The 16,920-nt window shown below is 46.2% G+C and overlaps 1 protein-coding gene across 3 annotated transcripts in view; it reads right to left on the reverse strand.

The window, feature by feature from the left end:
* NAP1L4 (nucleosome assembly protein 1 like 4) overlaps nucleotides 1-16,377 on the reverse strand; it is a 64,180-nt gene extending 47,803 nt beyond the window's left edge. For 2 of the 3 annotated variants that reach the window (XM_054025407.1, XM_054025409.1), the window contains exons 1-3: nucleotides 16,290-16,377; nucleotides 8,327-8,358; nucleotides 4,636-4,697 (exon numbers count right to left, since the gene is read on the reverse strand). In XM_054025407.1, coding sequence (XP_053881382.1) covers nucleotides 4,636-4,697; nucleotides 8,327-8,340 — 76 coding nt within the window. In that variant the 5' untranslated portion in view covers nucleotides 8,341-8,358; nucleotides 16,290-16,377. Of the gene's footprint in view, nucleotides 1-4,635; nucleotides 4,698-8,326; nucleotides 8,359-16,235 lie in introns of all 3 variants that reach the window. The other variant, XM_054025408.1, reaches the window with a different exon arrangement.
* Nucleotides 16,378-16,920: the final 543 nt, after the last annotated feature.

A 16,920-nucleotide genomic window follows, 5' to 3' on the forward strand; every position in this document is an offset into this window, starting at 1 on the left:
AGCCATGGCATTAAGGGGTAGGCTGGGTCCCCAAGGATCACGATAGGCATTTCAACATCCCCAACGGTTATTTTCTGATCCGGGAAGAAAGTCCCTTCCTTCAGCTTTCGAAACAGAGCAGAGTGCCTGAAGATGCGAGCATCATGTACCTTTCCCGGCCATCCCACGTTGATGTTGGTGAAACATCCCTTGTGATCCACCAGGTCTTGCAGCAGCATTGAAAAGTACCCCTTGCGGTTTATGTACTCGGTGGCTTGGTGCTCCGGTGCCAAGATAGGGATATGGGTTCCGTCTATCGCTCCACCAGTTTGGGAATCCCATTGCAGCAAACCCATCCACTATGGCCTGCACATTTCCCAGAGTCACTACCCTTAATATCACCAGGTCTTTGATTGCCCTGGCAACTTGGATCACAGCAGCCCCCAAAGTAGATTTGCCCACTCCAAATTGATTCCCGACTGACCGGTAGCTGTCTGGCGTTGCAAGCTTCCACAGGGCTATGGCCACTCGCTTCTCAACTGTGAGGGCTGCTCTCATCCTGGTATTCTGGCGCTTCAGGGCAGGGGAAAGCAACTCAAAGTTCTATGAAAGTGCCCTTACGCATGCGAAAGTTTCGCAGCCACTGGGAATCGTCCCACACCTGCAGCACGATGCGGTCCCACCAGTCTGTGCTTGTTTCCCGGGCCCAGAATCGGCATTCCATGGCATGAACCTGCCCCAGTAACACCATGATTTGCACATTACTGGGGCCTGTGCCTTGTGAGAGGTCTATGTCCATGTCAATATCCTCATCACTCTCGTCGCCGCGCTGCAATCACCTCCTCGGCTGGTCCTGGTTTTGCTTTGGCATGTCCTGGCTCTGCATATACTCCAGGACAATGCGCGTGGTGTTCATAGTGCTCATAATTGCCGCAGCGATCTGAGCGGGCTCCATGATCCCAGTGCTAGCTATGGCGCCTGGTCTGAAAAAAGACGCGAAACTAGCATCTGACGGACCAGGGGAAGGAGGGAGGGCGGGCCGAGTGACGACATGACGTACAGGTACAGGGAATTAAAATCAAGAAAGATGGCTGTGCATCAGGGAGAAACACAAACAACTGTCACACAGAATGGTCCCCCCAAAGATTAAACTGAAAACCCTGGGTTTAGCAGGCCGCTGATTTGACAGAGGGAGGGGGAAGCAAATGAATACAGAACAAATCTATTTTTTACATCTTAAGCTGGCAGACGATGGTGCAGCATGACTGATAGCCCTCGGCATCTTCTGGGTGCTTGGCTGAAAATATTGGGCGCTTGGCAGAAAATAGCATACTACGACTGATAGCCATCATCGTCGAGACGGTTCGATAGGACTGAGCAGGTCTGCTCAGGTGCCCATGATTGACAGCCACTGCAGTACGATGACGACGGATATCAGTCGTAATATACCATCTTCTACCAAAAGGCAAGGGGCTGCTGTTGTGTGCAATGCAGCCCCACGTCTGCCAGCCCCACATCTGCCAGCACCCAGATCGCCGATGAAGGCTACCAGTCATACTGCACCGTCTACTGCCAAAAGGCAATTAGCTGCTGCTGTGTAGTAATGCAGTACCACGTCTGCCGGCACCCAGAGGGCATATGGTGACAGTGAGCTGAGCTGAGCGGGCTCCATGCTTGGCATGGTATGTTGTCCGCACAGGTAACCCAGGTAAAAAGGCACGAATCGATTGTCTGCTGTTGCTCTGACGGAGGGAGAGGTGCCTGATGACATGTACCCAGAACCCCCCGCGACACTGTTTTGCATCATTCATGCATTGGGATCTCAACCCAGAATTCCAGTGGGCGGCGGAGACTGCAGGAACTGTGGGATAGCTACCCACAGTGCAACGCTCCGGAAGTCGACGCTAGCCTCGGTACTGTGGATGCGGTCCGCCGATTTAATGCACTTAGAGCATTTTATGTGGGGACACACACAATTGGCTGTATACAACTGATTTCTATAAAACCGGCTTCTATAAATTCGACCTAATTTCATAGTGTAGACATACCCTTAGTAGAAAAATCTATGCTTTTTAACTCCCCCCCTCTAGTGGCCTGCTCAAATTTAATAAGCTTCACACACAGTTTAAGACTTCAAAGCCTCGGAAAGATTTTTGATTCAATTTAATAGTAGGGATTGGTAGCCTGATATGAAGCATGGGGTTTCCACTGTTGGCCTTAAAGCATAAAAGCTGCTTTTTTAAAATATAGTTTTGAAAGCATTTAGGTGCTTGGTGCTGGCCCCAATGTATTTCTAAATTTACCAAAAACACCTATGAAAGAAATTTAAGATTGCAAAGTCAAGCATCCAGATTATGCAATGCCAGTATTAAGGTTGCCTGTGCAACCTTAATGCATCCCACCGTGCGTGCACAGATGATAAAGTCTTTAATTTGAATTTCAGAATTTGTTGAAAGATTCAACCTAAGTTTTTTCTGTCTTCACCAACAAAGGACATTCTTTGGCGAACAGACTTCAAGCATGTTCAAAATCCCATATAGTGAAGAACTAATCATAGAATCATAGGACTGGAAGGGATATCGAGAAGTCTTCTCGTCCAGTCCCCTGCACTCATGGCAGGACTAAGTATTACCTAGGGCATCCCTGACAGATGTTTGTCTAACCTGCTCTTAAAAATCTCCAATGATGGAGATTCCACAGCCTCCCTAGGCAATTTATTCCAGGGATTAGACACCTTGACAGTTAGGGAGTTTTTCCTAATGTCCAGCCTAAACCTCTCTTGCTGCAATTTAAGCCCACTGCTTCTTGTCCTATCCTGAGCAGTTAAGAACAACCTTTTATGTACTTGAAAACTATCATCATGTCCCCTCTCAGTCTTCTCTTTTCCAGACCAAACCTAATTTTTTCCAATCTTCCCTCATAAGTTGTTTTCTAGACCTTTCATCATTTTTGTTGCTCTTCTCTGGACTTTCTCCAATTTGCCCACATCTTTCCTGAAATTTGGTGCCCAGAACTGGACAATACTCCAGTTGAGGGCTAATCAGCTTGGAGTAGAGAGGAAGAATTACTTCTCGTGTCTTGAATACAACACTCCTGCTAATACATCCCAGAATTGTGTTCACTTTCCCCACCCGCTTTTTTTTTTTTGGCAACACTGTTGACTCATATTTAGCTTGTGTTCCACTATGACCCCCAGATCCCTTTCTGATGTACTCTTTCGTAGGCAGTCATTTCCAATTTTTTGTGTGTGCAACTGATTGTTCCTTCCTAAATGGAGTAGTTTGCATTTGCCCTTATTGAATTTCATCCTATTTTCTTCAGACCATTTCTCCAGTTTGTCCAGATAATTTTGAATTTTAATCCTATCCTCCAAAGCACTTGAAACCCCTTCCAGCTTGGTATCGTCTGCAAACTTTATAACTGTACCCTCTATGCCATTATCTAAATCATTGATGACTATATTAGCAGAGCCGGAGACAGAACAGGCCCCTGCGGGACCCCACTCGTAATGCCCTTCAAGCATGACTGAGCCATTGATAATTACTCTCTGGGAATGGTTTTCCAACCAGTTTTGCACCCACCTTATAGTAGCTCCATCTAGGTTGCATTTCCCTATATTGTTTATGAGATGGTCATGTGAGACAGCATCAAAAGCTTTACTAAAGTCAAGCTATACCACGTCTGACTGTTATATATACACAAACCATGTTAGATATACCATGCTGACTGTTCCTTATCACTTTAGTATCTTCTGGATGTTTGCAAATTGATTGCTTAATTATTTGCTCCATTATCTTTCTAGGTACGGAAGTTAAGGTGACTGGTCTAATTCCCTGGGTTGTCCTTATTTTCCTTTTTATAGATTGGAACAGGGCAAATATAGTGCTAGGCTTCTGGAATCTCTCCCGTGTTCCATGACTTTTCAAAGATAATCGCTAATGGCTCAGATATTGCTTCAGTCAGCTCCTTGAGTATTCTAGAATGCATTTCATCAGGCCCTGCTGACTTGAAGACATCTAACTTGAAATAATTTTTAACTTGTTCTTTCCCTATTTCAGCCTCTGATCCTAGCTCATTTTCACTGGCATTCACTATGTTAGACGTCCAATCACCGCCAACCTTCTTGGTGAAAACCGAAGCAAAGACGTCATTAAGCACCTCTGCCATTTCCACATTTTCTGTTATTGTTTCCCCCTCCCCCGATCGTGTAACGACTTATACCGTCCTTGGTCTTCCTCTTGCTTCTAAAGTATTTGTAGACGTGATGTGCACAAAAGACTGTCCATTTTAAAATGTTTATAACTTTAAAGATATGCAACTAATAATCTTCAAACTTTGAAGAAACTTGCCAGAGCTTTACAAGTCAAGTCTGAAGTTTCCATTTTGTCATTTTATTTAGTTGCAAAGTGTTCTGATCAAAGATAAGGGTTTTCACACTTGAACAAAATTGGATCTACTGATTTTGTCAAAACTTAGAAATGGCCTCTTAGCCTTAACTACGGGTCACTACTAGAGCCTTAAATAGACACATGCATACACCATTTTGGATGTAAACATTTTTGTAGTTGTATAGAAAAGGATTTCAGTGTACAAGAGAAACAGGAGGCTTACCACTATTAGTATAATCTTATATAGTTACTTACAATGCACACTTACCTTTTTTATCACTTGCATGTTTAGCAGCTTCCACAGAATCTGAGGCAGCATCTTCTGCTTTACTAAAGAAGCCAAAGTTAGATTTACACACCAAAAGGTAACACCAGCTCAATATTTGCTTCTACATCCAATTATGAAATCACTGAAAGTATTTTATTTTATATTACATATAAAAGAATGCTATTTTTAAAGTATGACGCACAGCAGAAGTTAAAAATATGTAGATCCCATTAAAAGACATCTGTGGTCATCAGTACCTTGAGTTCAGATGTCTGAGACCTGGATATCAGAGGTTGGATATCAAGCCAATTGTTTTCTCCCATGAAAGTAAGAAGCTGAGGGAGGTTCTCACATCAACTGAGTGACCCTGGAGCTGCATCCATCCTCCCTTGGCCAGGAGGATGTTGCGACACAGGGCATTTGAGCAAGGCTTATTTGATTTTCATCTAAGAGTGGGGAGAGATCCAAACTCTTTAAATAGTGAGGAAAGGAGAAATATAGGTAAAACTGATCATTCAAAGCCTCTCTGGGCATAGGAATCAAAAACAACAGAACACCCAAAAAGTCCTGTGAGAACAAGAATTTCAGATAAACATATTTTGGGATTTGTTTATTGAAATTTGGATAACCTGAAATTCAGGGACAATCAGGGTTTACATTTACAAGGAAAAAAATAATATGAACCCATTACAACCAACTTCTGGGAGATGTGCTGGCTATAAAAGCTTCCCCAGCAACATAATTTGGACTTGAAGACTCAGAGGTCAAATGTAAATAGGTATGTCTCTTGATGCCTGCAGTGCAGACTGGCCTTTGTCAGTGGTTCCTTAACTTTAACAGAGTGAACCATATCTTATTAGAAGGTAAATTTGTGAACCATCTCCACCACAATTTGCACTCATGTAGACTTCCTCACTCATTCACAATAGCATAACAACCCTGTTGCAGCTACAGCAATTACTTGCATAGAAAAATTATACAGGGAAAGAAGTATTTTTAGCCATCTTTTACTCAGTTTAACTGCTTAGACAAAAAGGGGCCAGCACCATGTAGCTGGTCAGCAAGTGCTCCCCAAGTCACTGGTGGTTCAGAGACCACAGTCTGGGAATCCATTGAACAAATAATCTCTAAATTCAAATGCAAGGAAACATGTATTTTTACAATTTTTCATAAACTCTTGTTTAACTAGACGGTAAATTCTTCAGGGCAGTGTGTCCATATGCTTGTAATGCACAATATGTAAGGCCCCACTTGAATTGCAGGATAATTATCAAAGTTGTGGCTGAGTTGCAGACAACCCATGGGAAATTTCAGAAAATAATGGACATTTATTATTTGTGGTCCATTACTTTTCCACTGTTGGCCGCCTGGTGCTCCCACTGTCAAAATTGCGGTGGAAGGCTAATATTGCAGAAATTGCAGATTCCACAATATCGCAAGTTAAGTAGGGCTTTGATACACTAGTAGCTATGAAAGTAAAAAAAATACATGCCAGATGCAGTGTTTTATATTATTTCCCTACTCAGATGTATTGAATATATTTCTAATTAAGTAGTCAAAGAAGCCACTGATTACCACAGAGTTAGAGAAATCTGAGAATCAGATTTGCCCTAAAGATGGTAAAAGGAGAGCTGTTAGGGCAAGTCAGTTAAAGCTGAACCTTTGCTATCAATATGTAAATTTTGTTTCAGAGACCAGAGTATTTTTACTAAACTCTAGTTCATAAACTTAGTTTTAGAACATTAGATTTTGGTGGAAGCAAAGTCCTTCATGTCTAGGAATAATGTTATGGGCATCATGTCCAGCTATGTACAAGATCAAGATAATGATATGTTCTTTCCCCTGAGGAACTTAAAATATAAGCAACATCTTATTAGTACAAAATGGAGTAATTTACACAGGGGATTCTCTCCCAACAAGGCAGGAGCAATGTTGGGACTCTACAAAAAGCATACAATCCAGAAGAATTAAATACAGCACAGGGCCTCAAAGCTCAGATTATTTCCCTATCCCCGTAAAACCTCAGATCAAGAGGGATTTTTTCTGAATCACAGTAAAAGCAGTTACTTTTAACAAATTAGAAAAAAGTTGTAATTTCAGTTTGTCCTCACCTTGCTCTTAAAAAAAAAAAAGAACACTAGCTTTCCAGCAAACTGAAAAGTGCTTGTACCACTTAAACTATTATGTTGATAAACTTTAGATGGACATTTAGATAACACGGAAGTTATTTTAAGATAATTGCAATATATTTCATTCAGAGTCTAGACAGTTACTCCTGGGGGAATTCTGCACCACAGCATATGTGCAGAATTTATGTTCCCTGCAGATTTCTTTACTTCTCTGCAGGAAAAAAAAAAGACTTTCTAATGGGGAAACAAAGTGACGCCACAAGAGTGGTCATGCAACCCGCCCCAGCAGTATGTTCCGGGTGCCCAGGGCAGTTGGCAGAGAGGTAAATCACTGTGGGGCAGGGGGCAGGACTGGGGAAGACCCGGTGGGTGGCTCCTACCCTGCGCTGAGCTCAGCTACTATTCCCGGCTGGGCTGGGGAGGAGGGGACTTCCTCTTCCCCTGCACAGCATCCGGGGCTGGGTCAGACCCACCCCCAGATTTCCCCCCAGCTGTAGGAAGCTCTGCAAACTCCCCTGCTTCCTGCACCCATCACTCCTCAGCTGCAGGAAGTGGAATCCCTGTACAGTGAACTGCTCCCCCATCCGCCCAACCCCCATGCATCCAGACCCTTCATACCCAGACTCTCCTGCTGAGCCTCACCCCCACCCTCCTGCACTCAGAACCCCCCCGATGAGCCCCATTTCCCCTGCACCTGGACCACCCTGATGAGCCACCTGCACCCAGATCCCCACCCCACAGAACCCCAACTAGCTGCACCAGGATCCCCATCCCACTGAGCCCCACTCCTCCCAGCATCTGGGCCCTCCACTGAAACCCTCACACCCAGACCCCCCTGCCAAGCTCTCCCTCCCCCACCCATACCCACCCCCCGCTGAGCCCCAACCACCTTCACCTGGACCCCTCTACAAAATCCCATTACTGTTACCCCCAGAACCCTCCAACAAGCCCCTGTGCACCCAGATCCCCCTCCACACCCAGATCTTCCACTGAGTCACCTGCATACCCTCCCCTCCTCCCCCCGAACGCTCTCAACCCACACCTGAATCCCCCCACACTTGGAACCTGCCTTGCTGAGCCTGCCCGCCCACACCTGGCATGGAGGGGCCCTTGGGTGTTTCTGTAGGCTGGCCCTGTCCTTGCACTACGTAAGGGTTGGGTTCAGCCTCACCACTGAGTCTGTGGGGTGGAGGCTGCACAGTGATCTCCCACCTCTCTGCAACCTGTGCTCCCCAATGCCATGCTGGAGCATCCACATTTATTTGACAAATAAAATTAGCAGAATTTTTAAATATTGTGCGCAGAATGCCCTCAGAAGTAGACAATACGAAGAACAGAGTGATTTTACACATGACCATTTGTGCAACATTCTTAGCTTCCTATGCATCAATTCATTTTCCTTTTTCATGGGAGAAAGCATTAATGTTCTGGCTAGCCTTCTCTATTTTTGATTTGCCAAGTTTCATGAAAGAACCGCTTACTAAGATACTGGTGAGCTTTGAAGATGGGTAAGTAGCAAACAATTTCTGTTTAGAACAGATATTGAGAGCATTCTGACTTACCTGTTATCTGCCATCTGTATGCTTGTATCCACCTACAAATTAAAATATAAAATGTTTAGGACACAATATACTGTTCTCATATAAAATTATCAAAATCTGATTAACACCTCAAGATGCTTGCAATTCTAGCTGCAGGATCTGCTAAGGAACAGTCAACAGCCATAAGCAGGATCTTACGTACTGTACATCTTTCACCAGACTGGTCACACCGAGCATCACATCTGAATGCAAGTTTATGAGCAGCTGTTCTATGATGTGATCTCATGGAATATTTAGTATCAGGGGGTAGCTGTGTTAGTCTGTATCTACAAAAACAACAAGGATCTGTTAGTCTTTAAGGTGCCACCAGACTCCTTGTTGTTTTCATGGAATATTTGTTTTTAAATGGCTAAATAGCTCTTTACATCCCTTAAAAGTAAGTATTTCAGCCTGTAATCTGTTCCTATGGCATCATAAAATCTGAACTATATACTAAAAACAAAAGTGTTAAAGCCTAGGTTATGTATCAGTAAGATAGGAGGTTATCAAACAGAACTATTTAGGAAAAAGAACAGGAGTACTTGTGGCACCTTAGAGACTAACAAATTTATTAGAGCATAAACTTTCGTGGACTACAGCCCACTTCTTCAGATGCATATAGAGTGAAACATATATTGAGGAGATATATATACACATACAGAGAGCACCTGTTCATTGTCTCTGTATGTGTATATATATCTCCTCAATATATGTTTCACTCTATATGCATCTGAAGAAGTGGGCTGTAGTCCACGAAAGTTTATGCTCTAATAAATTTGTTAGTCTCTAAGGTGCCACAAGTACTCCAGTTCTTTTTGCGGATACAGACTAACACGGCTGCTACTCTGAAACAACCTATTTAGGTTCGCTGCTCCTTTTCTAAAAAAAGGATTTTTCCTCTTATGTTACCCAGTACTTAGTCATCTCATTCAACTCCTGTCTCAAACAGGAGTGCACATAGATATTCTCAAATACAAACATGACAAAGGGCAGTACAACTAAAGAGCTGAAATACTCCTGACTCAGGAGTTTTAATGATCAAGGTTTCCCCTTTTTTCACTTCCTAGTCTTTTCCTCCCATACTCTTTCCTAACTTGGAGGCATAGACATGGAAATCTTGAATAGGAATAAAGAGGTTATTTTATGTCTGGCACTGGTACAACTGCTGCTGGAATACTGTGTCCAGCTCTGGTGCTTGAAATTCAAGATGGACATTGATAAACTGGAGAGAGTTCAGAGAAGAGCCATGAGAATGGAGAGAGAGAGAGCATGCAGTATTCCAGCATTTCCTTCTATCTCTTGCCCCCACACTAAACCTGATACCTGGCCCTAAACACCAGTCTTATTTTCAGTCTCTCTGACCCAATGACTATTTGCATATTCACCCCAAGTGGAATAGCTTCAATAGGAGAGATTTAGAGAGCCCTACATCAGAATATCCCATAGCTCAGTGATTAGAGCACTCTCCTGAGAGGTAGGAGACACTTGTTCATATCCTCTCCCTTCATGAGACCGGGGTGGGTGGGCGCTGAACCCAGATCTCCCACATTCCAGGTATGTGTTCTAACCAATAGGCTAGAAGTTAAGGTGGACACCACCGCCCACTTCCTCCTCCAGCAGACAGATTTTGAATTAAACTTGATTTGGTATGCAACCTCTGAGCACACCTACCTTATCAAGCCCCGCATGGGAGATAGGCATTCTCCCGCCTATCTTCCCCTGGTTTGTGCACTGATCTGGGGTTTAGGTTCAGGAAATCTAAAGTGAGGCAGTAATGTACGTGTCCAGAGGCAGAAATGTCTGCACCTAGAGAATGTTTACCCTGAAAATTTAGGCACCAAGTTTTGGCACCTACAGAAGTCAGCTGGAGTTTTGTTTATCACAGTAGAGCCTACAATTGTGACTTAGGAGCCAAAGACTGGGATACAGGTGCATAAGTACCTTTGTGGATTGGGGCCTAAGGCCCAGTTTGACTATTGCCATGTGTCAAGCAAGCTCTGAGGAAGGCCAATCTCCTACATGGTAGGTATAATAAATTAACATCAAGACACCAACTGCTGCTGCAATATTCTAGTATCAAGCACTTGCGTATCGCCTAGAAATTTGAGGTGTCAGAATTTAGACGTTTGGGGCATTCATAGAATCCCAAACTTTCAATCATGATTTAATAATTATTTGTGATGGAGAACCCACCACTTCCGTTGGTAAATTGTTTCTATGATTAGTTATTCTCACTGCTAAAAGTTTATGCCTTATTTCCAATCTGAATTGGTCTAGTTTCAAATTCCGGCCATTGCATTGATTTATACCTTTCTCTGCTCCCAGGGGTTCTCAAACTTAATTGCACCACAACCCTCTTCTGACAACAAAAATTATTACATGATCCCAGGAAGGGGGACTGAAGCCTGAGCTCACCTGAGTCCCGCCACCCAGGGCGGGGAAGGGAGGTGTCCAAAGCCAAAGGGCTTCAGCCCCAGGTGGGGGGCCTGTAACCCCGCCGCCCACTGCTGAAGCTCTTGGGCTTCAGCCTCGGGCCCCAGCAAGTCTAATGCCAGCCCTGCCGTCCCAATTAAAACAAGGTTGTGACCCACTGTGGGGTCCCAACCCAGTTTGAGAACCGCTATGCTAGACTGAAGAGTCCATCATTAAATACTTGTTTTCTGTGTAGATACTCACAGACTACAATCAAGTCACCCCTTAACCTTCTCTTTGTTAAGTTAAAAAGACAGACTCAATAACTCAGTCACTAAAAGGTGTTTTCTAATCCTTGAACCATTCTCATGGCTCTTCTCTGAACTCTCTCCAGTTTATCAATGTCCTTCTTGAATTTCAAGCACCAGAGCTGGACACAGTATTCCAGCAGCAGTTGTACCAGGGCCAGACATAAAATAACCTCTTTATTCCTATTCAAGATTCCCATGTCTATGCCTCCAAGCATTGCAGGAGGTCATGTTAAGCTAATTATCTACCAAAACCCCCAAATCTCTTTTCAGGGTCACTGCTTCCCAGGACAGAGCATCCCATCCTGTCAGTATAGCCTATATTCTTTGTTCCTAGATGTATTTAGCCATATTAAACCGACATTGAGAAGCTGTGCTCAAGCAAACGAACCAGATGACTCTGTATCAGTGACCTTTCCTCTTCATTATTTACCACTACTCCAGTGTGCGTGTTATCTGCACATTTCATCAGTGATTGTATGTTTTCTTCCAGATCATTAATAAAAGAGTTAGATAGTGTAGGGCCAAGTACCGATTCCTTCAAGACCCAATAGAAACATACCCGTTTGATGATATTTCCTATTTATAATTAAATTTTGAGATCAGTTAGCCATCTTCAAATTCATTTAATGTGTGCATGTTAATTTTATATCATTCTAGTTTTTAAATCACAGTGTCATGTGGTCCTAAGTCTAAGTATATTACATCAACACTATTATCTTTATCAACCAAACTTGTAATCTCATTAGAAAAAAAGATATCAAGTTAGTTTGCTAGAATCTATTTTCCATAAATCCATATTGATTTGCATTAATTACATTACCCTCCTCAAATTCTCTATTAACTGAGTTTTATATCAGCTGCTCCATTATCTTCCCAGGGATCAATGTCAGACTGACTGGCCTATAATTAAGGCTACATTTTAGTCATGGATATTTTTAGTGAAAGTCATGGACAAGTCAAGGGCAGTAAACAAAAATTCATGGCCCGTGACATGTCCACGACTCTTACTATATACCCTTAACTAAAACGTAGGCGGGGGGCTGCGGGTGCTCTGAGGGGGGGTGGGGTGGTGGTCCAGGGGCACTGGCCCAGGACCCTTTTGGTGCTGCAGGGTGTGGGGGGGACAGGCCATGGCCTGGGACCCCTGCTGGTGCTGGAGGTGGTTGGCGGGGCTGGCAGGGGCTCCCTACCCGACTCCAGGTGTCCCGGCTGCAGGTCCTAGGTGGTGGATAGGCCATGGGGTTTCACGCACTGGTCCCGCCACAAGCACCGGCTGCACAGCTCCCATTGGCTGGGAACTGCACTCCCCCTCCCCCCCCACAACCCAAACTGCTGTGCTTCTGAGCCAACACCGGCTCCTGCAGAAGTCATGGAAAGTCATGGAATCCATAACCTACATGACAGACTCGTTGCCCTACCTGTAATTACCCAGGTCATCCTGTTTACCCCATTAAAAATGTGGAACAACATTAGCTTTATTCTAGTCTTCTGGAACTTTCCCAGTGTTTCAACACTTATTAAAGGGGTACTTTCAAACAGAGCTCTTCCAGTTAGAGAAAACTTAAGAGAAGGTCAGAAATCAAAAAATAGTACAACTTTTAAAACAAGCTCTTCCTACAGAGATCACGGAATTGCCTGTGAATTCTGGAAGAGTTAAGTATGATAGAGCCAGTGCATTTCAATGAGAAAGTAAGTGGTATCATGGCGTCTCCATGTTTAATTATTTCCATGATAAGCAAGCTCAGTTTACAGTTTTATAACTGTTGGCACTCAAATATTGGAGCTTAGAATCAAGAGAGTTATTTCTTGGGCATCACCACCAATAAGCTTTGCAGGACAAGTTATGGTCTCAGTTACCTCGAGCAAACCATTATCTTCAAATTATGCCATTAGTGACAGAATATTAAAACACAGAACAAAATAAAAACAAACAACAACAAAAAGCCACCTACCTCACTAGTCCTGGGAAACATGCTGTAATTAAAGTCTGCCTGATGCAAACCAGACACGATACAGGTTAGCTGAAGCAGCATAGGAATGGAAATAATTGGGAGGTAGGGGAGGGTCTCAGCCCATGTAGGGCCCAAAAACAAAGGCTCAGCCCCAGAAGGAAGGGCTTGCTCACCTCTAACAGGCACAGCTTTGAAAAAGGTCCTGCAAGCTTAATGTCAGGAGGCACCATCCCTCAAGAGGGAATGCATTTTGAAAAAGAAAACTTTCATTTTGTTTAAAAAAAAAGATTTCAAGTCCTTACAGTTGCATGTAAGCCAACACACAGAGGAAGAAACTGAGCCTGCTGCACTGGGAAAAGAGTGGTAAAATGAGGCCCAGTCAGGATCAGACCACCCCTCCACTCAGTTAGCCACCAGATCCAGAATTGTGTAGGAGAGAACCCTCTCACTCTGGGTGCATTAGGACCCGGGTGGGGCCTCCCCTCTCCCACCTCACCATGTGGGTTGTATAAGAGTCAGCCCCAGAGACTCCAGTCAGTAGGGGCAAAAGCAGCCAAAAAGCCAAAGCATATCTTTGGACCATTGCATATTTAGAGGACTTTCTGTAGTACCGACTGGACTTGCTCCGCCCCTGTGTTGATTGGCTATTTGTTCTAACCCTAACTCCTAATCCCCCATTCTCAGTCTCTTCCCCTAAACCTCACTCCACACCTATCTAATTTCTTACCCCTTTACTCCCCTGCCTTGCCCCCTCACCTCTTATTTCCATTTAGCTTATCCCTTCCAAACATACACCCTCAAAGAGTAAATAAACAGCATAACCACCATATCTAATGCCATCACTCTGCTTGTGTTATACCCTTTCCCATGTGCACGTATGTCTTGTTGAATTAGACTGTAAGCTCTTTTGTAAGCAGGTACCATCTACTGTTTCTGAGCACCTAGCTCAGCGATGGGAAAACTACCGTCCTGCCCAGCCCCTGAGCTCCTGGCCTGGAAGGCTAGTCCCTGGCCCTTCCCCCACTATTCCCCCTCCCCCGCTGCCTCAGCTTGCCCCGACACTAGCAATGCTCTGGGCAGCGGGACTGCTAGCTCTTGCCAGGCAGCGCAGCTGCAGAGCTGGCCTGACCCAGTGCTCTGTGCTGTGGTGTGGCTGGCTCCAGTCGGGCAGCGTGGCTGGCTGCCCTGGTGCTCTGGGAAGCGCAGCTGTAAAGCCACCAGCGCTCCAGGCAGCATAGTAAGGAGGCAGGGAGCAGGGGGGTTGGATAGAAGGCAAGGGAGTTCGGAGTGGTGGTCAGGGGTGTGGATGAGGTCAGGGTGGTCAGAGGGCGGGGAACAGAGGGGTTGAATGGGGGAGGGGCTCCAGGGGGCAGTCAGGAATGAGAGGAAGGGTTGGATGGGGCAGAGGTTCAGGGGGGGAGGAGACATCAGAGGGCAAGAAGCAGGGGGGTGGTCAGATGGGGCAGTGGCTGGGCCACACCTGGCTGTTTGGGGGGGCACAGCCTCCCCTAACCAGCCCTCCATACAATTTCAGAAACCTGATGTAGCCCTCAGGCTAAAAAGTTTACCCGCGCCTGACTTAGCTCAATAAACCCCCAGTCTTGGTTGGCCCTTAGGCATCAGAGCCATCCCTAGGAACCACTCCAGGCCCTGTGCTTTGGGGAGCCCCATGGGCTGGCATCCCCTCTCCCAGCCTACCCTAAAAACAAAAAACATCATGGACCATGAAATGTGGTCTTGTGTGCACTTTTACCCTATACTATACCAATCTCATGGGGGAGACCAAAGTGTCTCAAAGTGAGGGAGGGTCCTGACCCAAAAAGGAATTGCGGGGGGGGGAGGTCACAAGGTTATTTTAAGGGGGATCGTGGTATTGCCGCCCTTACTTCTGTGCTGCCTTCAGCGCTGAGCAACTGGAGAGTGGCGGCTGTGGGCTATCAGCACCCCGCCAGAAGCAGTGCAGAAGTAAAGATAGCAATGCCATACCCGTGCCACCCTTACTTCTGTGCTGCTGTCTGCAGAGCTGAGCGGCTGCTGACTTGCGGCTGCTGACTAAGGGCCCAGCTCTGCAGGCAGCAGTACAGAAGCAAGCATGGCATACCTTGCCATTCTAACTTCTGTGCTGCTGCTAGCTCTTCCTTCAGAGTTGGGCTCCCACTCTCCAGCTCTGAATGCAATGCCACCGTCTGCAGCAGTACAGAAGTAAGAGTAGCAGTACCACAACCCCCCCTACAATAACCTTGCCACTCCCCCCCCCCCCAACTCCTTTTTGGGTCAGGACCCCTGCAATTACAATACCATAAAATTTACTATTTTTAAAATCCTATGACCCTGAAATTGACCAAAATGGACTGTGAATTTGGTAGGGCCCAACAACTCATGGGTAAGCCAAACCTCAGAAGAAAGTCACAATGTCTGTGTCAGACCTTTTATACATAACTCTGTAGGCAGCAACCATCAACTTTATATTCCTGCTGGGGAAACTTAAGAGAAATAAAAATAGGGAATGAACAGAAATTCTTTAAGCTGGTTCACATAACCTCTTCTTTGCGCGATATTTAAACTCCTTTTAAAGGCCTATGCTTGCCACACAATAAGGTGGCAATAAGTCAAGGTGACTTGGATAATTTGGCTGTTTTCTCCTTCCCCTAGTGCCTCTATACTTTTTCCTCTGCCCTTCTGCTGTGAATGTCTCAACGTGAAAGGTCCAGCCCACTTGAGGATATGAAATGCAGCTACCAAATGAGTAGGATAATAAGACTCTTACGCACTCTCTCAGGATACCTGGGGAGACGCAGCAGCGTGCAATCGGGGCAGGGGAGTAGAAGAAGTGAGTTCCCTACCCAGGGCAGCCGGAGAAGAGACGGGGTGGCAGCGAGGTGAACACAGCGGTGGGGGAAGGAGCGCCCCCAGGTCCCGGCCTCCCCGCAGGGGAGCAGAGCGGAGGTACGCGGGGCCGGGGATCCTCACGCCAGGCCTACAATCACTGAGACGCCCCACACAGCGGCCCCGCGGAGCCGAACTTTCCCGGCGCAGCGACAGAAACTCCGCGCAACCCTGCCCGCTCGGAGCTAGGCCCGCCCCACGCTAGTGGGGCGCCCCGGGCCTCCCACGCCACTCCCGGAGCCCCACCCCGGGCTAGAGAGGCCGCCTCCGCTCGCCCCAACCGCAAACAGGGAGGGCGGGCCTCGCTCCCAGGCATGGGGGCCCCCTCACCTAGCTACAGCCGGGAAAGGACAAGGAGCTCAGACCGGCCCCATCGGCCCTCACCTGCCCGGGCCGCGCGTCTCCTCACGGCCCCACCAGCGGCGCCTAAGCTTCTCTCAGGCCGACTCACTCGGGCTGCGCCGCCGTCAATAAGACCGCTTCCCATTGGGCGACGCTCAGGCAGCCCGCACAGTAAAACCCACCTCGATTGGCCCGCAAGGAACCACGGCTCTGCACGCGGGCCATGTTGACTATCCGGCGCAGGAGCGCTTAGCCAATCAAGGCGGGAGGGCAGCTTGGTGTGGGCGGGGAAAAGGGGAGGGAGGGGTGCGCGCTCGCGGCTGCGCGCGCGTCCGGGTATAAGGGGCGGGAGCATTGGCTCAGGGGGAGTTGAGAGCGTGTGGCTGGGGAGAGGGACCTAGTCGCGCCTAGGTAGTTAAAGGGACAGACGCGAGGAAATGGTGGGCGCGCGGAAGTGGTTGCCAATTGCAGCTCTGTTGTGGGTGTTTGTTTGTCACACTCAGTGGAGACTAACATTATAGAGGTAGCAAATTTTTTAAAGTACTTTCCGTAATAACATCATCTCAGCATTCAGCTTCATCCAGCTGCCCTTCATGATCATCTTGACTATTTTAGTTGAGATGCTGGACATGTTGGATTTGGCACTGTTCGGATTGGATATGAAGATGATATA

This window comes from Malaclemys terrapin, chromosome 4, assembly GCF_027887155.1.
Source record: "Malaclemys terrapin pileata isolate rMalTer1 chromosome 4, rMalTer1.hap1, whole genome shotgun sequence".
Lineage (NCBI taxonomy): Eukaryota > Metazoa > Chordata > Testudines > Emydidae > Malaclemys > Malaclemys terrapin.